The 26,631-nt window shown below is 39.8% G+C and overlaps 1 protein-coding gene across 12 annotated transcripts in view; it reads right to left on the minus strand.

Annotated features, from left to right (window-relative positions):
* The window catches only part of FAM120B (family with sequence similarity 120 member B), a 155,632-nt gene that overhangs the window by 123,858 nt on the left and 5,143 nt on the right, over positions 1–26,631 (minus strand). For all 12 annotated transcript variants that reach the window (XM_074990207.1, XM_074990208.1, XM_074990210.1 and 9 more), the window contains exons 3-7: positions 24,144–25,185; positions 22,738–22,918; positions 15,915–16,016; positions 8,552–8,724; positions 5,204–5,296 (exon numbers count right to left, since the gene is read on the minus strand). In XM_074990207.1, coding sequence (XP_074846308.1) covers positions 5,204–5,296; positions 8,552–8,724; positions 15,915–16,016; positions 22,738–22,918; positions 24,144–25,160 — 1,566 coding nt within the window. In that variant the 5' untranslated portion in view covers positions 25,161–25,185. The remainder of the gene's footprint in view (positions 1–5,203; positions 5,297–8,551; positions 8,725–15,914; positions 16,017–22,737; positions 22,919–24,143; positions 25,186–26,631) is intronic.

A 26,631-nucleotide genomic window follows, 5' to 3' on the forward strand; every position in this document is an offset into this window, starting at 1 on the left:
GTACTACATTATATGTAGCAGGATTTCAGCACAGAACCAAATTATTTATTTTAGCTAGGAATCGAACACCCTGCCTTAAATTCAATTATGCTCTCTTTCATGGTAAGCAGATATCATGTTTGCCCTACAATACAACAATTCCTTGATGACTTCAAGGGAAATGAATTTGTAAAAGTTTGGATTTCAGCAGTTAGGACAAAACAAGTGGTGACAGGATACAGGGTAAACTGAGCATTTTTGGAATTCCAGTTCAAATGCGCCAGTGAACAATGGGCAATGACAAGGCACACGACACACAAGTGGCTCATTTACTTTGTTATCAAGAGAAGGCATTTTCAGAAGTGTGCCTTGGCCTGTTCAAAGAAACACAGCATTCCACAGGTGTGTGATTGCCAGGGCCTGGAAAAAAGCCCCACCTACATCTATGTCTCCTCACCTTACATTTTATCTGTATCTAATCCAAAATTTATCTTTTAAATAGGCGAACCCAAGACACACCTTGTTTACTTCTAAATAATACTGAACTCTAGAGTAATTCAAAAATAACTAGGACCCAAACACTGAGCTCCTGCCACAGGACATGTTACAACATTAAGTACCTTTTAAATTCTTTGTAGTTAGCTTTAAAGAAAGTACAGACAATATCACATATAAAAGATCTGAAAAACAGCTCTATGTTAGCTGCTTAAAATCATGTCTCAATTCACCAACTGAAGCTGGTCCCTTAAAAGATTTTAACCTCAGGTGCCTTGTGTCTCACATATGAAAGAGGCATACCTCATGTTTCTAAATTACAATATATCAAAGATTAACTTCAGGTAAACTGGTTTTATATATGTTGATTCAAAAATGAGAAAGAATAGAAGTTACATAGTTGCTTTTATAAAAAAAGTCACAATGAATCCAAGTTACAGGTTTCACAAATGTTACTGAGCTGATTCTTAAAATGATCACTAGTCATAAAAACTTATTTATTTGCTAAATGTAAATATTAATAATGCTTTGCACTTCTATATGCATTTTACCTAAGGATCTCACAGCATGTTAAAAACATTTATGAATTAAACCTAACAATAGCCAAAACAAAAAATCAATCCAGTAGCACTTTAACAAAATAATTTATTAGGTGATCAGATTTCGTGGGACAGACCCACTTCTTCAGATCATAACTGTTCTGGTATGGAGATGATCTGAAGAAGTGGGTCTGTCCCACGAAAGCTCATCACCTAATAAATTATTTTGTTAGTCTTTAAAGCGCCACCAGACTGCTTTTTTGTTTGGATAATATATAGAACAGCACTGCTATCTCTCTGTTACTATCTACCATTAGCCATATGAATTAAATAAATACTGTGACAATCATTTTTCAGGGAAGCTGAGACATGGAGATTAAATGACTTGCATAAAATTATTATTTACTATTTCTGTTACTGTATGGCCTATGAACCTCTGGTGGTGAACCAGAACACCACCATGTATCACATGCTGTAAAAACAGAACAAAAGGATGGTGCCAGCACCTGAAAGCTTACAATTTATGCATAGCATGAGAAACAGACAGGTCAGTTAGATAAGCTGTGGTCTTAATACACCAGCAATCTATTTAACCACTGTCAATTTTTTTGTAGCCATCACTGCAAAGAGGAGTTTAAAGGAGGGATGTAAAGCAGAAAAATGAACTGATTTTGGAGATGTTTACAGGAAGCACCCTCCCAAGTGTAAGGAACAGTGATGTAGAGCAGTGGTTCTCAAACTTTTCTTCTAGTGATCCATAGGTTTATCTTTTGACTAGAGTGCAGGCTCCAGGATGTAACTGCAGATGGGGGATCTGGGGTACAGGAAGGGGCTTCAGGTTCGGGAGGGAGTGTCTTGGGGCTGGGACAAGAGATTAGGGAGCAGGCTAACTTCCGGTGGCCCCTGGGAAGTGATGGTACTAACGCGGACTTCCTGTCTATCCTAGCATTTCAGATTGCACTGTGCCCTGGGAGTGGCCAGTATCTGGTCCAGCTTCAAGGTGGGGACAAGCAGGGAAGGGGATTAGGAGGCTCTATGCACTGCTCTCACCTGCAGACAGTCACCCTAGCTCCCACTGGGCAGGAAGCCTGCCTTAACTGGTCACCTGGTTACCTTACTGCAAGGTGCTACAGTGCCTGACATTCCCGAACAAACTTTGAAGACCACTGCTGTACAGAGCACAAAGATGCTTGTTTGAAAATTTAACAAGAGCATGACAAAGGCTGGATTCACAAGCCAACCGGCAGCAGGCTTCAACTTTTCACTACTAAATAAGAGTTGATAGGCAGAGAGGGGACAGGCTCTGAAGGGTCAGGTGAAGACAACTTATGGTTGATACAAAACAGAAATGGCACACCTCCACATCAGCAGCTGGAAGTTGGCCATATCCTCCCTGACTGAATTGACCTTGTTAACTCTGGTCCTCCTCTTGACTGGTACCACCTTCTTTTCATGTGCCTGTATATTTATACCTGCCTCTGGAATTTCCACTCCATGCATCTGACGAAGTGGGTCTTTGCCCATGAAAGCTTATGCTCTAATAAATCTGGTAGTCCATACAGGGCCACAGGGCTTCTCACTGTTTTTACTCCATATACGTTTAAAGTGCCCAGCATAACAGGGCTCTGATTCTGTCATCTGCATAAATATTAGGAAATCTTAACTGTAGGAATTGCTATTCCTCTCCTATAACAAACAACTGATCTCAGTACTTATCTGACATTGGTTAACTGTTCCATACGGACACTCTCCATAACCCAGCCTCATGCCATAAAAATTCCATCACTGCAGAACGTATTTTCAGAGTTATTTAGTTCATACTTTCATTTTCTCTTCCAAATTTTAGCTAATAAAGTCAAACAAGTATTAGAAACCACTTGTGTGGTTCTGATTTCAGTAAAAACCTTGTCCACAGACCACAAAAAGAGAATTTGTATGTAAAGGATTCTGTAACCCTGACCTTTGCCCCTAAGATACCATATAAATAGATCCCAAATGAGGGTTTTTAAAACACTGGAAAATTAAAAAAAAAAAACAAAAAAAACCCATGTGATTCTTTACAAGGAAGCTTGCACTAGAGTACAAATGGTGAAACACTATTTTATATCAAAACAAAAAAGCAGTCAAGTAGCACTTTAATACGTAATCTAATTCTTGACTCCCTCTGATTTGCTCACCTTGATAATTTTTTTCTGATTTATCAACTTTGACTACTGTTTTTGGTTCTCTGTGCCTGAAATATTGAGCCTGTTCTGGTATGGCTTTGGGCTGAAGAAGGGGTCTGTCCCACGAAAGCTCACCTAATAAATTATTTTGTTAGTCTTTGAAGTGCTACTTGACTGCTTTTTTGTTTTGATAGTATATGGACTAGCATGGCTCCCTCTCTGTTACTTTATTTTGTAGTATGTCTTTCTTATAATTTCTATTCTCAAGCGTGTTGAAGTTCTCATAAAACCAGATCCTCTTGTTAAGTAGGAGCATGCATTCAAATATTTCCTTTAGACATTAAAAAAATACTTTTTACTATGGTGAGTGGGATAAAACAAGTTTCTGTCTACCGTGATCTGAAATAGCCTAGATGATACCATTCCCAATTCAAAGAACACAAAGGAAATTCACCTATTTCTGACTGGAATTTATGAGGATGATTTTAAATTTTTTATCTAGAGCACCTCATAAAAGCTCTGCTGACCATTTTTTCAAAATTCCATACAAAGGCCCCCAGTCCTGCAACTGAGTGCATGCGTTCACGCCTCCGCTGAGTCAACCAAATTCACCTTTATATGGAGATATAGCATAGAAAATTTCAACCTGAAAGAATTTTTGAGAAAGCTTACAAGCCACAACAAAAGCGAGCCTATTATGGAAACAATACAACTCTAACTGCAGTGGTGGCTATAATGATATTTGGCACACTCCAGTACCTTTTATCCAATAATATTCAATTGTTTTACCAATGTTATGTATTACAGTATCCTTGCAACATTCATGTGAAACAGATATATATTAGCACTATCTTTTAGACGGGTAAATTAAATTAAATCACTTTCCTAAGATAACGTGTCAAATCAGTGGCAAAACCAAGAACAAAATCTAGATCTTCACATGCCCAGTTCTAGTTTCAAAATACAGCAAGGTCACGACATTCGCAAGTTTAACATTTGCAAATTAAATTATTTGCAAGTGGCTCACCCGGCAGAGCAACAACCACAAGAACAAAGGTGACTTTAGCTGTGGCACCGAGCAAGGTGGCTGGATTACGAAGAATGAAGGAAAGCTGGAAATGTGAGGGTGAGTTTGCAGCATTTGCAACCAGGGAAAGAAGTGCAACTGGGGGAGTTAGTTTCACTTTTCCCATGCCAGGCTCAGCAGGCAGTAGAGCAGAGCAAGCTTCTGAACAGCTCTTCTCCAAGCCCTGCCAGTTGCAGTTACTGCTGCAGGGACCCTCTACTAGCTTTCGCCCCCCCGGCCACTCCAAGCCCTTTCCCTGGCCCACATGGGGTCACTGACACCGTGGGGGTGGGGGATCCCGCCACACCGCACCCCCTCCCCCGCCCACACACTCTGGGCTGGGGACCCCGCACACCACGGGAATTCAGGCAGAGCAGTGCAGGTCTTGGGTGAAGCTGGGGTGTAGGGCCACAGTACCAACGCTGGAGCTAGGCAGGGGTCCCAATCCAGCAGTCACGGCAGCTCTGGTGGCGCCAACAAGTCCCACACCACCGCAGTGACTGTCAGCCCCCTCCTGGCCTATACAGAATGGGGTGCACCCAATCCTGACTCCAGCTGGGGCATAGCACAGCCAACAATTGACTCCATTGCACTGCCACTGGGATCCTCCCTCGCCCCGCGCTGCTACCCAGAACTGCCCAGGGGGCCACTGAGTTCTGCTCCCCCAGCCAAAGTAAAATGATATTCGCAAAATTCAACATTAGTGAGGGTTCACAACACTGAACTCTTGTAAGTGTCACAACCCTACTGTACCCCCTTTTGCCTTTAGCACAGTATGTCATTAATGAACATAAATGAATCAGACACATTACAGAAAATTAAATGATTTAAATGCTACACTGATGCTCACTGTCTAACCCTGGAGTAACTGTAATACATAGAAGAATGCTTAAAAAGAAAGCCACACCTTGTTTACCCTAGTTATCAGCATCATGTTTGCTGCTCAATCATGTGTGTACCTGCAAAACTGCTAGCTGAGCAGCTGACTTCCCCTGAAGGCAGAGAGTGTGAGCCACAAATGCATTCAAGTCCTCCAGAGACAGGCTATCCACCTGAAACGGAGAGAAAAAAAATTTTGAGCTGCAAGGTATGGAACAAAGACCTCTCTGCAAATTGGTCTTTAACACTGTTTAAACACATACGCACAAATGAGTAGGATAGTAGCAAAGTAGTGACATTCCATGGCTATGATCTGAAGAAGTGGGTCTGTCCCACGAAAGCTCATCACCTAATAAATTAATGTTAGTCTTTCAAGAGCTACAGGACTGCTTGTTTGTTTTGATAGTATATAGACTAGCACAGCTATCTCTCTGTTACTGTCCAACAACTAAGAATTTAGATTAAGGAAAAAAAATATGCAGGTTGAACTTCTCTAGTCTAGCACTCTCTGGTCCAGCAACATCCTTGGTCCAGCATGATTTTAATTGGCCGCATGTCCACTTAAGATGAGTGTGGCCAAATTTCCTGTGTTCCCATAAAGGTTGTTTACAGCTACCAGTCCTGGTTTTCAGTGTTCTGTGCTGTTAATTTGCTGTAATTTACCCTTAATGTCTTCCAAGAACCCAGTAAGCAGTTGGAAGTATTAGTAATGTTGCTAGACAATACTGATCTCCCATGGATCAGCAAATTCTCTCGTTTGGCACCGGTCAGGTCCCAATGGTGCTGGACGAGAGAGGTTCTACCTGTAGTCAAAATCATATCATCCCAAATTAAGCAAAAGCATTTAAGCACATGACTTTGCATTTCTTCATTAACAACCTGTGCTGTAAATATCACAGTTTAAAAGGGAGGGAAAAAGTGGTTACAGCACATAATTGGACAATTCCTACATGTTCTTTCCAAGTGCAGAAATCTTAGTTTGGGTGACTTCACCTAGCTAAGGAGAATAGTAACAGAGAGGTAGCCATGTTAGTCTATTGCATGGTTTCCCAAACCGGGGGGCGTGCCCCTCTGGGGTGGGCATGAAGAAATTCGTGGGGCGGGGGGGAGTGAGGCAACACAGCTTCTCCCATCTCCCCCCCACCTGAAGAAAGATCCGGCCTTTGCTTCCGGCTCACAGCCCCTGCCATTTTATGTGCGTAACCCGGGGTAGCCGCTATAAAAAGCGGGAAGCCAGGAAAGACCCACGTGGAGATAGCTGCCTTCCGCAAATGAATGAGTGTGGACTGGGGGGAGGAGGATGGGGTTAGAGGAGGGGCTAAGGGCACCTGGCTTTGTAGGAGGGCAGGGGAGGGACTCGGATGGGCAGCTTGCAGGGCTTATGGGGGCAGCCAGCCAGCTTGTGGGACTCATGGGGCTCAGGTGGCTGGCCCCAGTAGTGTGGGGCTTGGGCAGCTTGGGCTCGTGGGTAGCTGGCTGGCCGGCCCCAGCATCATGGGGCTCAGGCAGCTCAAGATGGTGGGCGGTTGGCTGACCCTGGCAGCATGGGGCTTGGGCAGGCAGCTGGCCCACAGCTGGGGTGGGTGGCTGGTGAGTGGAAGGCTGGTCCCTGCAGCACAGGGCTCAGGTGGCCAATGGGCAGGTGGATGGCTGGCCCCAGCGGCTGGTGGGCAAGTGGGTGGCTGGCCCCAGCAGTGTGGGGCTTGGGTGGGCAGCTCTGGCAGCACAGGTCTCAGGCGGGCATGAGGCTGGTACAGGCAGCTCTGGTGGCTGGCACGGGGCTCAGGCAGCTGGCCCCGGAATTACAGGACTTGGGCAGCTTGAGCTGGTGGACGGGTGGCTTGCCCTGGCAGCGTGGGACTCAGTCAGTTTGGGTGGGCAGCTCTGGCAGCACAAGGCTCAGGCAGGAGGGCACCTGGCCAGCTGGAGCTGTACCAAGCACCCGCAAGGGGCCAGGAAAAACTGTTTGTGCTTATTTTTAATTTCAAATAACATTTTTATATGAAGATTTTGTGTTTATTTTAAATTACGAATTGAATTTTTTGTTAAAGGGGGGTTGGATGATGGTAAAGAAGAGGTGGGGGGTGAGGGCTTCTCAAAAACCAAAAGCAGGGCATGATGCCAAAAAGTATGGGAACCCCTGGTCTATTCTAACAAAACAGAACAGCAGTCATGTGGTACTTCCATCACCAAATAAACCATTTTGTTAGTCTTTAAAATGCTACATTACTGCTGTTTCGTTTAGCTGAGGATAGTAAGAGAAAGTTAGGAAGACCTTATTTTCACATACAAATAAAAGACCACTACTGGGGAAACAAGTCAAAAGGCAAAATAATATTTTAATCAAAACAGAATTAAGTGTAAAAGTGAATACAAAAAGCTGACTAAATTAGATGATGGCAATATTTTTGTTGCACTAATGAAGCAAGACATATTTACGAGCAGAGTACACTTTTTAAAAGGTGATTAAAATTGTGAAGCACGTGTTAAAATCTCTTAGAAATGGAAACAATGAATTTTCATATTTAATCCTAAATTTCATTTTATTTTAATTGTTTTAGGTACTCTATAAGCAGCAAATATTTTACAGTAACTGCAGAAATACATTACTTCTTAGCACAGCCAGATAAGAATTTGTATTTGAGAACTGTTAGGGCCATGCACTGTGGCTTTTAACTGGGGATGCTGATAAAGAGTGGTGTGAAGTGATCAGGGAAGATGATAAGGCCTAGAGTAGTCAAAGGAGCACAATGTCTCCCTTAAAGTCTTTTTTTCCCTCTTCTGTTTTCCAAAAATCATAACATGAAACAAACACAAAAAGAATAGCCACCATGTAACAGAAAGAGCCAGCCATAGGAGGAAAATCCTAAAATTACAATTTTAGTTATTTTTCACTAGGATGAGCAAAGGTCTTTCGCCAGAGGTATTCAAAAACTAAAGCTACAGCCACACTACCATGGAAGATCAGCCCGCTCAGGGTCTATCTTCTGGGGTTTGATTTTACGCATGCACGAAATAATGCTCCCAAGGGTCAAAAATCAACCCTGTACTCCTCGTGAGAGGTGTGGAATACGAAAGGTTGAGGGGAGAAACACTCCCATCCTTCTGCCACACAGACAGACATGGAAGTCGATCACAGATAAATCAATTTTAGCTACACAATTGGCATAGCTAAAATTGTGTATCGATGGTCAACATCTATGTCTAGCGTAGACATAGCTAAGATGCATAATTTAGGAAATCTAACATTTTCTCAGGATGACAAGTTAACTGGAGCAATAAAAACAATAGTATAATATAATGTCATCAACTACACTTGAGCTGAAGACCAAGAGGTAAATTAAGACTGGAATTAGTAAAGAGCTACTGAAACTCAACTGTTAAGCTTGAACTGTAAGGGCTGGTTACTTTGTAACAATTCGCTTTACCTGGACAGTAAGGTAGATCAGCAGGCAGCAGACAGCCACAACAGGTGGGTCCAGCAACTGGAACTCCTCCATCATGTCCTGAAGCTGAAAGCATGCTAGAAATGTGCTGTACCGCAGTGTTTGAACCTCTGGGCCTTTAGTGAGCCACAATGTTCTTAAACTAGGTGTTCCTCCTACAAAAGACACGTATTATTTTATCTTTGCAATGGGAAGACAAGATAAGCTTTGTCTATTAAACTAAACCAGCAAACCTCAATCTGTTTATCACTGTGAGACATATTATGTTGTATTCTCCATGTTACTTGAGCCACACAGACACAATATATATTATATACTATCCATATAGTCCTGAAAACGTCCTATAGGCTGCAGCTGTGTGCTGACTGGGCCACAAGTGGCCCGTGGGCTGTGAACCACTGAATTCAACTTTAATAGGAAACCCTTTTCTCTTTAAAGTCTGCAAGAATTATAATGTGAAAATTAACTGAATTTAAGTTTGTAGCAAAGTTTGGTTTTGGAGAACAAAGATATATTGCTGTAACCTAAACAAGTTCCTCTGAAGATTCACACTTTTTACACCAAGAGCCTGTGTAGGCAACTCTGAGCTACAGGGGACTCATCCTTTGAGAAAGCAGGCTTTGTCTATACCACTCCCCTTCCTGTAAGAGTTCCACTGTGCAAGGAGAGGTCAGCATTAACCTGAAAAAGGGGTTTGATAGGAATCATCATATTCCTCAGGTGGTAAATCAGTGTATTCCTACGATCCATGGCTCATGCTCCTCTCTGGGCCAGAACCTAATTTTAGGAATGACAATGGTATTTCCCCGGTTGCTGGTAATTTCTACCATGGCAACTACTCTTGAGCACTTCACTTCTGTCAACTCTCTGCATTAGGTCCAGTGGCACAGTCCAGAGCTAAATCAAACCCACCAAGGTTTATTTATTCCCTAGACTACCATATGATAACATCACAAACCAAATAAATAATCTTGTGGGTAAAACGCCAGGTGGATATCTAGACAGCTGTGCTGAAGAACTCCAATTGAAAATCCACTCCTACTGTAAAGCAATGTTGCTTTTATTGATGAATAAACAGAGAGGTGCTAGTTTTAAGACTGGACAGACAAAGCTACATTTGGCAACACATCTTCCTTTATGATGAGCAGCAGCTGCATCCTACAATTAGGGCCACTTGGCAACAATAAGTGATGAAAGTGTCAAGATGCTGAGATCTAGATGGCGGATATGTTTATTTAGCAAAGAAAGCCATTAAGCAAATGGTACTGTGCCTAGAGAGAAAAAAGCTAGAAAGCAAATCCTTAAATATTCTTCCCTCTCCTCCTATCGAATGTTTATTTTAATATTCTCAAAACTATGGTTCCCATCAACAGATTTCAATCCCAGAAACAAGAACTGGTCATGCAATCTTAATAAAGTTCTTTGCTTTTTCCATATCACATAAATGGTGATTTTTCTGTCTTTCATCACTTTACAGAAAAAAAAAGTCTATTCTTCAGGAAAATATTAGTAGTTTGACATCAATTGTGTGTGCTAAAAACACAGTATTGCTAAAGGCTAGCATAGGGAGTCCCATTCTGGGAACTGCTGAATTAGAAAAAGGTTGACAAAGTGGAGACTGTTCAGAAGAGTAACCAGAGAGATTTTTTGGGGGTAGGGGAGAATGAAGAAGAAATACTTATGCAGCTGCCCTCTGGATAGGCAGAGACACACAACTCCGAAAGTCAATTAATAGAAAGTACTCTTTTTCATCTCTAATTTCTAAGATTTTATAAGTAAACGTTATTTGATGAGTACAAATAATTATATTCAGAACAATATTGCAAAGCAACTGCGGTGATAATGGAAATCATGTTATATGACACTAAAATGAAGATCCATGGACTGGCATCACCACTACACAGCTCCTGAACAAGTACAATATGCAAGTGTGCTGGGTGGGCCGGGGGGGGAATCAATACATTTCCTCTCTAAAAGATTACTGATTCCTGCACTAACAAAACCCATTTGTGTAGTGGGAAGAAGAGGAACTTGTGAGTTACGAGTTATTTGTACATGTAAAGGAAACTTAATTCTCTCTTAATCGAACCTAACAACTAAAAACAATACTTCCATCCAAGGATCTCCCACCATTTTAGAAGTAATTAAACTCTTCGGAAGTTTTAAAGGAGTATCCTTATTAGTCTGCAACTTTAAAAAGAACAAACAGCCCTGTGGCACATTAATGAAACATTTGCTTCATTATCAACTGGTCCTACAGACAGGTCTTTCTTTTGCTGCTACATATACCCTGGATTCTGTAATTTCCACTCCAGTCATCTGATGCAGCAGGTTTTGCCCATGAAAACTCATGACCTAATAAAATCGGTTACTCTCTAAGACTTCACAGAACTGCTTGTTGTGTTTACAGATACCTTTAGTTTGCATTAGCAGGATACAGACTGGACAGTTAGAGCTCAACATATTCGAGAGCTCTATAATTCACACTTTTCGTAATTTGGACTACAGTGGCACATAGACAAATTTTTTGAGTCACTCTTGAAAAAGTCATTAAAGAAACAAAACTGAATAAAATTCTAAATTGCTTGCTGGGCAGTTGCTACTAGAGGGATTATTCAAGGGAAAATTAACAGTCCTATCTGAGATTTAACAATTACAAGTTTATGTCAAAGAACAATGCCCTATGAGTTTACGTGGTTTTTGTCATTTTCAGTCTTCATTGTGCAACAAATTTGTGTGAAGAGCTGGATTTAGGAAAATCCATGCTTATAATTTTTGAGCATTCCTAGAGTGAGACTATCACCAAGATGAGGGCCTGGTCACCAGAGATATATGAGATGATACTTTTCTAGCAACAAAGAAACATGTTTAGTCAACATGTGAAAAGATCATTGATCAAATTAATGTTTCCTTTCAATTCATGTACTAGAAAAGATGATATATCTACATGTGATCATATATTAAGTACAATATTCCCAAAAAAAAAAACCAGGAAAACCTCTCACACATAGTAAGTCTATTTTGGTTGGCTCAGCTTCAATAATTGATATATAATAAATAACGCATTCAGACACAAACTAGTGGAATGCATTAACACATCAGTGTCATTAAACTCTAGGTTTACATGAAGGTGTTGTATAAATTTGCACCAACCAAAGTCACGTCACCACATGGTTTATGCACTGCATGTGCAACATAAAAGCAGCACAGTTTACAGTAAAAAGTACACCTTCTCAAGCTGATGCAATAGTGAGTTCAGATGTGTGAATGAGCAAACAGAATAAAACATTTCTCAGATATATTACGTATATATGAAGAAACAACTATAAAAAGGGTTTTGGAAGACTCTGCTTATCAAGCATGGTTAACATTAACATATCAATCATCCTGGCTACCTTTCAAGATTTATTACTACAAGCCAGAATATTTGTTATATTTAACTTTTCAAAATAAACCTTTGAATTACTCTCTTCTGAAACGAAATACTCCCATTACGTATGTTTGTAGCAGCTAATGACTGGAACAATGAAAGTACATGCAGACTCTCCTGATATGAAGTGACTTTGTTCTAAATTCACCTACAGAATTCGGCAACAAAATTAAATGCAGCATCAGAATTTTTGTGACAGCTGCAGCTGCCAAGCACCTTTTAAATCAGTAGTATACTACGGACCCTGAACACATGAAATGGATCAGTTATCAGGAGACATGAATTTCAGCCTCATGAAATGGCACATTCTTTATAAACCTTACTTCTCTCTTCAAATCTAATCTACTTTAGAAATGTTATCAGCGTCTTATTTGCTAGATTACTTCTGGAAGCCAGAACACACAACTTAAATATACAGGCATTTTCCCTGAACAAATTAGTATATCCAATCAATAGCATATGGAATGGACAAGATAGCCTAACACATCTTTTAATTTTTAATGTCCATATTTTCCTCAACAATTAAAGAAAACAAAAGTAATTTAAGGTTTAAATTTAATTTTGGTCTGAAGATGACTAAGGGAGAGTAAGGGAAAATCCATTACCTAGTCATTCAAATGGTAGGGGGGACAACAAAATTTCAGGTGTAACTCTTTCAGAGGACTGGGCATACGAAGATGTGTTTGTATCCAAGCACACACATTCTTCTGAATTATTGTCCTTGATGCCTTCTTTTGTAACCTAATATTGCATATACAATCAGCTGTAAGATTTTCAGATTTTTAAGGCAGACTTCCATCTCACGGCAAACATATTTCAGTAGTGTTTTTCCCTTTTTTTTTGGGGGGGGGGCAAATTTCCGTTATCTGCAATGATCCAGATTATAGCTGAAAATGTCTGTAAAAATAAAACCTTTCAATCACTTCCATGAAGTAAGAAATCGGAAAATACATAGGTGATAATTGAGCTTCAGTGAAGTCAATGGCAAAAATCCCACTGAGTTCAACAGGACTAGGATTTCATCAATAATCTCAGTACTCTGCTTTGAGAAAAAGGGAAATGTTTATAAAAAAATAAAATATGCATCTTTGTGGAAAATGTCAACAAAATCAGCAGCAGAAAACCAGAACTAAACAAACAAATAAAACCAAACCCCATCATGCATACTACGAATGCCTGTGGTTCACATAATAGCTTCTATTAAGATTTCCTCTTTTATGTTGGTCTGAGTTTGACTGACAGAATTGAATTCTAACATCCTGCACTAAAGTTTTTTAAACTTATATCTAAACAAAATTCCTATTGAAAACTGGGAAGTGCTGCTGATAGCCTTCTATGATAAATTCGAGTCATGCAGTGGAAAATAAAAACTGCATGAGAATTTAAGTCATACAAGTATAGACTGCAAAAATATTTAGAAAAATATTTGTTCTCTGAAGGAATGAAAACAGAGCACTAAAAATAAACAACAGAACTCAGCCTCCTTTGCTGTACAGTCTGCTTTGTAAGAACAACAGCTTTTTATTACTGAGTTGAGTTGGTAGTTATTAGGTATGAAAGGCACTTTTGTAATCAACTCCCATTTTTAGATTGCACTTACTTTTAAGACTTAATTTTGTACTTAAATATTTCATGCTCATTCTCAATACAAAGGTGAATTTTTTGGGCAAGTCTGGAGAATGGCGGAGCCAAAACACGTGTAATTTTATGTGGGTCCTTCTGCATGGTGGGAGACCACTCTACCACCTAGAAGGGAAGATTTCACCACAGTATTTAAGACTGAGCATTCAAGGCACACTTGGGGCCAAAATTTTACTCCTTTTTTTTTTTAAATTAAAAATGTGAAGGTGTGGTGCTCTGTAATGACATGCTTCTATTTACTTGGAGTATTGCACCAAGGAATAAAGTGAAAGTTGTACAAGATAGATCAACTGGGTTTTAAACCATGGCTTCATATTATCCTAGGCAGCTCTGCATCCATCTCACACCTCAGCCAGCTGTCCTTCTGCTGACTTCACCTATCATCTAGATCTGAATGTGCAATCATTAGATCACTAGATTGGGAAGGGCAGAATACTGGATTGAGACTCAGGAAATGTGGGTTCAGTTCACAGTTCAGCTATAAAGTTCCTCTGTGTCTTTGGGAAAGTAATTTAATATTGTTTGTCTCAGTTACTCAGACGTAAACAGGAATACTTTGCCACCTCATAGGTATGTTGTAAGAAGAAGAAGAAAAAAAATAGATACATGATTTTGAGGTGCTTAAACACTGAAGCTGAAGGACATGTATGTTGCACATGATTTTCAAAATCTGCATGTTTAGGAGTGCAGGGAAAATTAATTTGGGGTTGGGGTGCTCAAACAAATAGAAAGATTTAATGAGTATCTTCTTATATCATCTTAAAAGGACTGAGGGGTCAGGAGAGGAGGTAGTCTTACCAGTTGTTTCCTTTACTGGATTGTGTGTGGTCAAGTAATCTCACAGACACATTTTTATGTCCTCTTTATTTTAAAAAGAATCCAAAACAGAAAAACAAACACAAAAAATTACATAAATGCAACAGCAAAACTAAGAGCAGTATGTGGTGACAAACAGGTCATAGGACTACATGCTAATTCCAGAAAGACAGGCAGGATAGCTACAATAAGTATTCTGTGTTTTAAGGTAATGACACAAATAGAGAAAAAAAGGCAGGTTAATCAATGACTCAATCGTCCCCCTAATGCATGATGGATGGGCATTTTCCCTTCACTTTGTGAATTAAGAATGAAGGACCAAATTATCCATGAGGTAAGCATGCAAACTCCCATTAAAATCAATGGGAACTGCACCTGCTCATTCCAGGTCTGAAACTGGACCAGAGGGCCAACTTACTAGCATTTTAGTCTCTTTTGTCACAGCTTCATTGTTACAACATAAGCCCCAGTCACGTAATGAGCTCTGCAGGAGTCCCTTTGTAAATGGCTCATTGCCAAAGGAATGGTGATTGGAACCAAAGTTTGGTGTTTTATTAGGGAGTGCTGCACTAAATAAGATGCCACGTTTTGAGTGAGAAATAAAGCTGAACTAATACGTTATTAAAAAATGCCTACGTCACTTTTTGCTAGGGTAAAGGTGCTACACTCAAAATATTCTCAACTAATAGCAGATAGGTAACTCCTTTTGACTTATCTGAATTCCCTCTGAAAGTGCAACTAGATACGGTATTGTTCACTTCCTCTCCTAAACTATTACAGCGCAGCTGTGTGCTATTAAAAAGATGTCACATTCAATCCCAGGGGTGACTGCACAGCAATTCATATACAGTGTGACCAATCATGTAGTTAAAAATGTATAAAACATTTGGATGAAAAATGTTCTATAAATGCAAAACAGTCCTCTTAATATTACAATCACAGTGAGATATCTGAAATACCAGTACTAAATGTATCTTTTTTTCTTAAAGCAAAATAAAGACAGAATAAACAAAGTAGTTCAAACACCGAAAACAAACAGCACATGGGCTGCAAACAGTGGTAAAGAACTCACAGGCACCACGCAGGAGGTCCAATTATTTTTTTAAAGAACTAGTACAGTGTTTAGATATGGTTTGATGGAACAGCCACTTTTGACTTCTTGTCCTCAAATACAATATACCTTTCAAGCTCTAAATAATTGTTCACATCTGCTTTAAATCCAAATTTCTCAAGTAGTCCTGATACAAAGTTCTGCGATTAAAAAACATTAAACAGTGCAATTTCAAGCAGTTATGGAGATACAGCACTCACATTTCAACATCTTTTCTTTCACAGTCATCATTGACTTTATAACCAAATACGTCATGAAAACATTTTCTAAACAGATTTTCAACCAAATATTCAAATAATCATATTAATCAGTTCAGAGTTCAATAGAAAGATAAGATTTTATTCTACCTGGGATATCAAGCTGTATAGGCTGCACAAGGTCTGGTTGCTGCATTGGATTCCCAAAGTACACAAACCACTCCTTTACTACAGGATAGGCTCCACAGCTGTCTGAAGAACAGACAATTTGATCAATAAACCAAGTACAAGTACTGATGGTCACATAAGAGTTGAGAAGAGTGGTGGGAGGCAAATGCTAAAGCATTAGCAATCACCACATTACAACTGGTTGCTCAGATACTCTGAAGTTACACGAAACAGTTTAGAGCATTTTTTCCACAAGTGATGACAACAAATGCTATAGGTTTAGTTATACGTTAGGACAATAAGGAATTGGAACACTAACTAAAAATTCAGAAAAAGATTTTCAGCTGTGCCTGGGCCAAGAGGAGGAAAGTGTAAGTTAGTTTTTTGTGCCCTTCTCATCGGGGGCTGCCCAATGGCGTAACTCACCCAAACCTTGCAAACCTCTGTTATTTCAGCCTCGTAAGGTGGCCTGATTGAACACCGTGCAGCCCAGACTCTTCATAGTGCTGCGTGTTCCAGTCCTCCCCATAACATTCAGCACCTCCCAGTTCTCACCCTGGCACACATGATATGTCAGATCTTGTAAGGGGTCATTACAGGCCAACCTAGGAAGCGTTCGGCTTAACTGTAGGGACCTTAACCACTAACTCTGGGCCACAAGAAAGAAAGCCTCTGCCCATCAACATGACCTTTTGTATTACCTTTACTAACACCCACTGCATATCCTAGGAACACATTGATGACAGATGCCAGGAAGTGAGCCAGTCAAAGGAATATATTTTAAATTCTTCACCATTCAAAGATGTAAATGTAACACCTTAGTGACATTTGAAGGTGGGAAAAAAGCCATCCTACCGATTCTTCTTTGATCAAGTAAAACACCCCTGAAATTGTACTATAATGCTTCTCTTTTGGGCATGATTCCAAACTATACCAAGAATTAATAAAGAGAACTTAATGTGAATACTGGATGACCTCATAGTCTCCTCCAATTTTACACCACAATCTTAAATCACTACACCTTCAATCCTGGAGGATCCCATTACACTACTAACTCCCTTACAAACTTTTTATAATCCCTGGCTAAATTTTCAAAGTGCTTCTGTACTATTTGTACAAAAATCATCATTTGATCCAGACACATCTGGGAGTGGAAAATGGCAGCTATTAAAAACACAAACATTTTTCTAAATGATCTGTGAATTACTGTTGCCTATTAGTATAAACAAAGTTCCAAACTGGATAGGATCCCTACATGCAACATAATTCATGAAGTCTAAAGTTATGTTACATTAGATATACTCCACATCTGTAAACGCTTCAGCCCAGTTGAGAGCAAAATGGTGACAACCAGCACAGAATCCTCCACACAGGAAGCTTCTTGGCAGGGTCAAAATGAGGGTCAGTTTGACAGGCTAAGCCATGATTTCTAGAAGTCAGCCAATTGTTCATGCAACATTACATATCTTTTTAATTGTCAACAGCAATACAAGGTCAGAGTTTTACATGCAATGAGTGAATTCTAAAATGTAGCTGCCAGATTTGATCAGAATTATTACAAAAAATAATCTGGATTATATCCAGGTGGGGTTGACAGAAGCATTATCTTTCTCTCAAAAATAATTTTCCAATAGTATTAAATTGTTATTAAAAGATGCTAAAAGCTGAATGATGTACAGGTAGCGTGTCTGCTAAACCATATTTAAGGAATTAATGGAGCCAAATTAAATACCTTTATTTTAAAACTTTATCCAACACGTGCTGTCATAGTTAAGACCACAATCAAGCAAACTCTTTTTAATATATCTCAAAATAAGGCTCCTATCTTGCAAACACTTTGGTACTTATATGACTTTACCCATGAGCAACCAAATTAGTAAAGGTGCGCATATGCTCAAGTACTTGCAGAATCAGTGCCTAAGGGAAAATCATGGTTTAAAGGTGGGGATTAAAAGATCTAAAGGTCGCTATGTCCCCCACTCCTATGAATCTCCAATTCCCTGGGCACATGTGAAGAACAAAGCCTAAATTCTCAATCCTGAAGTTTTTGGTTTTTGTTTTTTTTTGGTTGGGGGGGGGGGGGGGCTGGGTGCTCAGGCAGCAGTTTGTGAGGCATTTTAATCTATTCTGAGTTACCAGTTTTTCAAAAAGTATTCAGCAACAAAAAACAACCCATCTTAGGCGACTGCAAAAAGAAAAGGACCATTTCTATGACAGCAATTTCAACCTGATGGATTTTAAGGATTAAAAAAACCTTAAATATTTAAAACAAAACAAACAATTTAACAATACTTAAATGATTCCTTCCCACTTCTCTTTTTACACTGAGAGAAATTAAGAAAACTTACTATTACAAAAGAGTCCATCTGATGACATCGTTCAAGGATGAAATTGGTGAATGACATCAACAACCCTTCCTTAAAGTTCTAAAAATAATTTCCGGCAAAAGAATGCAGCATTTTAATTATGGATTGCCACACCAATGGCTTGTACACACTGCCACTTACACTGGTCTAACTTACGTTGCTCTCAGGTGTGAATAAACCATCCCCTTGAGAAACATAAGTTACACCCACCTAAGCACTGGTGTGAACAGTGCTATGCCAAAACAGCAACCGTTTCTCACAGAGATGGATTTATCACACTGACAGGACAGCTCTCTCTCCCATTTAACATAGAGCACCTTCACCAGATGCAATGCAGTAATAATCCAGCTGCAATGACATAGACATTAAAGACAAGCCCCGAATATGACCAGTGGTAATATTGTCTAGTATTCCACCTATCTCCAACAACAGCTAGAATCAGATGCATTGACAGAAGATGGGACAAAAAAGCAGGGGTGGGGGAGCCCTTTCCTTTAACAAGCAAGCATAGAATAACCTACCCAAAGTAGTTAAGAGGAGACATGTTTGGGAGCATAAGACATTTCCCTTAAAAATTGTTATTTTGGTTCAAGAAGACATGATGTAGCGTAAATATGGCCTAGGTTATGCCAGAAAAACTGAACCTCTCCCACCAACAAAGCTACAGCTGCTCACTGGTCTTGGATTAATTATGTTGACAGGAGAGCTCTCTCATTCTCCCCGCTTTAGTCGGCATAGAGGGCTACGTATGAGATCTTAACGCAGCACAGGTACCACTGTGCCACTGTAAGGTCTCTGGTGTAGACATACCATTAGGAATATTATTTACAGTTACTTTATCTTCTAATTTGTAACCCTGCAGTAAAAGTGCGTGATATAGGATGGAATAAAAATCACAGGTGACACCATCTTCTTCAATGAAAATCTCTTTCGCCCCAAAATTTTTATCTTCCTTAAAATGGTTCTCCAGATTCTAAACTCATGCGTCTGCATTTTCACTCATATTTGAGTGCTATACTCTTGGCTTGACACACAAAAATCTATGATAACAGCCTGCCTTTCTGCAGCTGCAACTGTTATCTAAAGACACTAGACTTAGTTGTGCCTGTTCCCGCAGACATCACTAAAGACTGGCTGCTCAAAGGAGTAAACGAAAGCCCACCAGGCTGTAATTATCCCCAAAAACTGAGAAGCAGTGGGCTGAAAAAATGAAAAATGGCATTGCACCTTATTTTTGGTGAAACCTATGTCGTCCTCTCTATGTGATTTTTTTTAAACTCTAATTCACTTTTTCCTATTTCTTTGGCCAAAGGAAGCCAGGCGCTCGATTACATGATTTCTCAGTTTATAATTAAAACATTTGTTTAAAGCTGTAGTGTCCAATACACGCCCCCACTTGCCACATGTGGTGAATGGGGAAGCATATTATGGCGAATGCAGGTTGGCAGGCTGGTTTGGCAGCTCATGCGGCAGCATGTGCAGCAGCGGCTCAGGCATCACGTGACCAGGTTGGGGGCCACATGGTGGCACAGCGGCTTCTCAGGTGCCGCACCACCAGAGCCGCGCAGCCCCAACAGGTGCACAGTGCCTAAGAAGTTGCCCCAGCACACAGCCCCCGAGCCACTGCCGCGGCCACATGGTGCCTGAGGAGCTGCCGTCCAAGTCACTGCACTGCCTCTTGGGACTGCAGGGCTTGGGGCTGGGCAGCTCCAGAGGCATGGCTCCAGTGAGTCACTGGAGACAGGGAAGTAGGGGTGCATAGCTGCAGGGGGTGGTCACATGGCGATTGAGTATCTTCCTTTTGGACACCACTGGTTTAAAGGTTGTTGGACTTTCATATCGAACCACACAAAGTAAATAGGAAGAGAAAAGATTACAAAAGATAAATAAAAAGTGCAACAACAATTTCACTTTCAGTCCATGGTCCATAAACTTTCAGTCTCTCAAGGAAAAGATGCAAAAAAATGCAGCAATTATGAAATACACTAAAGCAGTGCTTTTTTACCAGAAACAAAGCGTGCTGGAACTCAAGTCCTGCCAGCCTCGGCTGCCGGATCCCTGGCTCAGGGGGGAAGAAAGTGCCGGAACTCCGTTCCAGAGCATTCCTCCCGTAAAAAAAGCCCTGGGCTAAAGGTCGTGAATTTTCTCCTAAACAAGCACCACTAGTCCCTTGCACTCATGCTGGGTCTCACTGACTTCAATGGGATTCCATAATGGCAGATACAGTTTCACAACTGGGTTCAAATCAGCAGGGAAAGAAATAATTTTCTCACTCATAACCTGATTAAAAATTAAATTGGAAGCACTTAAGAGAATTGTAATTATTTTTAGTTAGCTCAGTAACAATTACCTGAAACTTTCTTTGATTTTCAAACTCAAAAATGAGTACTATTATTACATTTTATAGCTGTTTAAAAAAACTGTTACTTGAACCTCTGAAGAAGCCTTATATTAATGCTTGGCTTGTTGGGAAAGCAAAAGAATGTTCCATATTTCTTAACCTATTACAACACTCTAAACTGAGACCAGTCTTGCTTCATCTTCTGATCATTAATAACTTTCACATGTATGCTTTTAACAAAAAATGAAAAAAAATTAAGTTAATCTTAAAAGGTACTTAAAATTAATGGTACCAAGAAACATTACAACAGTCTAATTTGCATGATTTCCAATTGAGTCTTTACTAATTACATGTATACTCTCCACAGCATTTATCCTAGATGTGATACAAATGTTAGTCATTAAAACCTGGAATTAAAGACTGTAGATTTCAAAAATACAGTTTAAAATGTCCTTATATAATTAAGTGTAGTTGTAGCACTTTCAAGCTCAGGACACTAGACAGGCAAAGCAGGTGACATAACTTTTACTGAATCAACTTGTGCTGGTGTGAGACAAAAGCATTCAAATCACACAGAGCTCTTCTTCATGTCTGATAAAGGTTATTCTTAAGAATGCCCATGATGAGCCAGACGAGTTATCCATTCAGCCCAGTAACCTGTCTTTTGGCAAAGGCCAATGTCAGATACTTCTAAGGAACAGAACCATCAACCACTAAGTGATCCCATCAAGCACTCTCAGCTTCTGTAAATCAGAGCTTAGGGACACTCAGATCATGAGGTCACACCCACATTCTTCTTGACTTATTGTCTTTGATGAACCCTATTCTCCATGAACTAATCATTTCTTTTTGAAATCCATTACAACTATTGCCTTCACAACATTCCCTAGCACTGAGTTCCACAGGTTGATTGTGCATTGTATGAAGAAATACTTCCTTTTTATTGTTTTAAACCTACTGCTGGTTGATTTCATATATCAACTGGCTCACAAACATGCCAGCCTCTTCATGGGCCACCTTGAAGAATTTCTGGACAAATGCACCAGAAAAATCAATTATATTTTCATTCTCTGGACAGCCATCTTAAACTTCCTCATAGAGGCAAGTATCAGATGGATAGCTGTGTTAGTCTGTATCTGTAAAAACAACGAGAAGTCCTGTGGCACCTTACAGACTAACAGGTATTTTGGAGCATAAGCTTTCATGGGCAAAGACCCGCTTCATCAGATCTGACAAAGCAGATATTTGCTCACCAAAGCTTACTTCAAAGTATCTGTTAGTCCATAAGGTGCCATAGGACTTCTTGTTGTTTTCTTCATAGATTTCCACCACTATTTCAACAACTTCCACCCGGCCATTAAATTCTCCGTGGAACACTTCTAGCAACACTAGCAGCAATATCCTGGACACCACAAACAGCTTCAACACTGGAACCCTATATGTAGCCATATAAAAGAAACACACAGACTACCACATCTACCCTCATAGATCTGGTAACCTCTCCAAAACACTCCAAGAAATTTATCATCTACAGCCAGGCACTCAGATGCCACAGAATTTGCTCCAAGATGAAGTCTGGGATATGTACCCTAGCACACTCAGAATCACCTTCACCAAACAAGGACACTTTACCGGAGAAGTAGATAACATTATGGAATGGACTACCCAGATATATTGAGATAAGTTTATTCAATATAGAAATATAATCTCCTCTGAACACACATCCTTAGTTGTCACATACCTCCCCACGCTAAAACCCATAAAGTGTATCAAACAGCTACACCATGTACTCCATGGGATCCCCATCCAGAAATAAATATCTTCTGACCACCCCACCCCCAGATTAGCATGCTAATGGCTTATGCTAAACTATCTGTTCCATGTTGCATTTTGGTGTGGCTGAAAGCACCATTCCCAGTCCTGAAGAAGTGTGTGTGGCTGGAAAGCTTTTTTCACTCACCAACAGAAGTTGGACCCATAAAATACTACTTTTCCTACCTTGTCTCTTAAATTACTATAGTATGTGGTCCAGTTTGCATGCTTTAAGAGTACTTGTCACTTATTCTGTACGCACAGTGAATATAGCTATAACACTTACCTATTCTGGACTCCAAGAGAAGAGAATATATATGTTGCCGAACAGGACGGTAGATAAGAGCCTGTCCAGGAAGTTCTGTATCAATTTCATCTTCCAATGTATTGCTGCATTCAATCTCTCCTTTACTTAGGACATTATAGACCATATAATTTTCAGCCCTGATATGTTGTTCTTTAGCTAGCTGTTCAAATGGAGAGGAAAAGAGCACTGAGTTTCTATTTTAAAATTAACAAAAAATGGCAAAATTAACTAACTTCTTTAAAAATATTTCCTCTGATCCCAGTGAAAAGATGCTCCTGAATGAAGCTGCTGATATTTAAGATTTCAGAATCTTAGATTTTGCTTTAGAGACTGAGAAAATAATAAAATCTCATATGCATGTCATTTTTTGTGGAGAGGAAGAGTGCCCAAGAGTCCTGCTATCCTCTTCCTATTATTCCAACATCCTCCATTCTGAATGGCAGTTAGTGACTATGAACTGGCTATCAGAGAAAAATCAGTGCATCTTTCAGTCAGCTGAGGCCTTCTCTTCACTGCTAAAAAAAAGGTGTGTGTTTTTAACTTAGGGTAGCTAACATAAGTGAGCTGTCTCAAAATAAAAAATATACAGAGGCTGAATGCAGTTTTATAGTGCAATGCAGTAAACTGAGTAAAATCAAGCACAGGCAGGAGCATAGTGCTGACTTCATATATTTTAGCAGAGAAGACAAGGCCTAAAGAAGAGCATCAGAAGAAAGCAACATACTTCAAAGACAAGGCTAATTATTTCTGCAACACTAAGCCTAGGAGCTCAGGGGCCCACACTTGGAAGTAAGCTTCACTGATGCTAGACCAGAGGACCAGCACAGTTTAGTTTACAAAAATCATTTATGATGTTCCTCTGACATGTACACTCAGAAAATGAATTACAAGACCACAGATGCCCCAGTGGTACAGACATTATTTTTTAAAAAGTATTCACAATAACTAAGAGACAGACAGAAAGCCTATCTGTCAAAGGCTCTGGGCACCTAACAAAAGAGGATCTTAAATTAGATCCCACAGGCAACTTCTATCTGGGCTTTTTCTTGAAGTTTCAAAGTTTTCTCTGAAACAGTCATAGATTTAACATTGTCATCTAAACTAAAAGTCTCTCCAAATACATTAGAATATTAACAAATTTGTGTTTCTAATCACCAAAACCAAACATTTGTTGCAGTCAAGGAAAACAACTATTCTTAGATTGATCAATACCTGTGAAGCTCCCAAACTTTTCAGGATCAGCCATAGTAACAGTTTAGAAAAAGATTATTTTGCTCAGGGAAAAAAAAAAAAAAAAAATCTATTCAACAGATACCACCCATTACCAATTGTCAGTATATGTTCACAGCAATAAGGTGATGGCAAAACCTTAAGAGATGAAATACCTGAAAGATCTCCTGATCTGGACATAAGACTGTTTCTTGCTTGGCCTTGTGCATTTGAGAATCTGATATATCTGGAGGAAGCCATGGAGACTGCTGACCTGGCAAGAGATAGGACTCCACGCCCCTGTGCAGTAATTTGTCCGATGCCAAAGGTAGCATTTCTTCCAAGTCTTTCAGGCTATCATGTGAGCACGGAACTTTTGATATGTAGCTTGCTACAGCCAAAATTATGTTAGCTCTTTTGTCATAGCTCTGGCTCCGCAGAGGATACGAAGCTACACATTTCTGCCAGAAACCCTCCAGAATTTCTTCTGGAACGATATCATTCCCAACCAGGCAGGCAAAAAGAGGGAGGTCTGTTACGTTGAGGCCCAGTGTGTGGCAGAGGATCTCTCTTGAGTACATAACAGTCACCATCCTGTCCAAACAGAACTTATCAATAGAAAAATAGGGAGAGGTGTTATAGATGAGGTAGTCGGTATCTTGTCCAAGAATTCCCATGCAGTTATTTTGCAGGCCAAAAGAAGCCACTTCATAATCTGCCTCTTGCAAAGAACATATTGTTTCCTGACCAAGTGACTTTAAGGCAAAGCGCGTAAAGGTTGCCAATCCTGAAGGAATAAAGAACATCCCTCTACCTGGTTGTCGTCTATTGGACTTGAGAAACTGAAAGATTCTGGCTATTTCTTTGTTGTTCCTCAATCTTCGTTTGACCCACTCACCTCTCTTTTTCTGCTCTACCACACCATCAAAGTAGAATACCAGTCTGATACCAGCTGCCATAAAAGCGTTAATAAAATCCTGCAAGTAAGCTAGGTACTCTTGCCACTGGCCACCACAGACCCAGGACTCTGGTTTGTACCAGTGTCGAATACAACCCATGGCATCTACAACAATTACAGGAGAGGAGTTGGGATGACTGATGTGATGTTTTTCTGCCATTTCTTTCAGATTTACCACTGTACAAGTATCTGGGCAAGCATGTTGCACAAACGACTGCAAACCTTTAACACCCATAGTTAAGCCAAATTCTCTCAGCAATCTGAAAAGGAAAAATAATGAAAAAATGTTCTAACCACAATGTTAAATAACCAAAGTTCAATGTTTAGACAAGGGAACAAGAAGTCCAAAAATAGGGCTCTGTTTCTAGTTTTGCTAATGAGTCCTTGTTTTATCTTAGGCCTTAGTGCTCTACACCTGTTTTTCCATTTCTAAACTGAGGGATAAAACGTACCCACTGTTATGATGCACTTTGACTTCCATCTCTAGTTTTCACTATAACTATGCAAAAAGTTACTACTTAAAAATCAAGATGAACTAAGGTCATATAGTCTCAGAGGGGTCGCTGTGTTAGTCTGTAGCTTCTTACCCACAAAAGCTAACACAAAATTGTTAAGTCGTTAAAGATGATACAGGACTGCTTGTTTTTTGGTAAGGTCAAATAAACTTTTATTTTTAATACAAACCCATGAGGTATACTTTAAAAATTCAGTGTTTGCTTATAGGGACTCGTCTAGACATTGTTTTGCCAGTGGGCTTTGCAACACAGGCTACATCTAGACTACAAGCTTCTGTCGACGACACTTCTGTTGACAGAGCATGTCCATGCTACCGAGATTTGCTGGTCTGGAGCGTTCCATCAACATCCCTGTACATCTCGTTCCACGAGAAAGAAGGGATGTCTCAACAGAGGGTTTTTTCCTGACATTTGGATGGGTCAAATATCAGAAAAGCCTCTCCTGACCTGTCAACAAAAGATATGCAAATGCGTTGCACAATTTGCGTATCTTTTGCTGACAGTTCTCAGCAATCTAGACGTAGTCACAAAGACTACTAGCTTGACTTTCAGAGGTCCTGTACACCCACATCTGCAACTGAACTCCGCAGAAACAGAGGCTCAAAACCTATGAAAATCAGCTCACAGCTTTGATCTTGCAACTTGATCCATTCAGGCAGGTATCATCCATGATACTGAATCGTCAGGTAGACATCAGTGGTCCATCCTCATGAATCCAAACGCAGGACTGAGATCCCTATTTCTGCATGCTGTTTTTAGTTGTATTTGGATTTTAAAATCTTATCCATTGTAGTGTAATGTAGTTTAACAACTTGCTAAATTTCTGACTTTTTAAATAATTATGTCCCTATTTATATGTAGTAATTTTGTAACTTGACTGTTAAAAGGATTAACACTTTAAAGTGGTCACTATAATGCAAGTTCATTTTGAATCAACTAATCTACATAGAAGAATGACACTTATTGACTACAAAGAGGAGGAGGATTTTCTGTATCAGGAAAACAGATTTTTCTGTATTAAAAAACTGCCAAACAATAATAGACATATGGATTTCTTCCATAATTTTGTGTTTAAAAACATGCAAAGGGCTAAAATTAAAACCTTCAACCACCTCATTTTTGTTTCTAAGTCCCTGCTTATATTAAATGTTTTACATATCTTTAATGATAGCTGCCTTTCTCTACTAATAC

The sequence above is a fragment of the Carettochelys insculpta genome, chromosome 3 (genome assembly GCF_033958435.1).
Source record: "Carettochelys insculpta isolate YL-2023 chromosome 3, ASM3395843v1, whole genome shotgun sequence".
Classification (NCBI taxonomy): Eukaryota; Metazoa; Chordata; order Testudines; family Carettochelyidae; genus Carettochelys; species Carettochelys insculpta.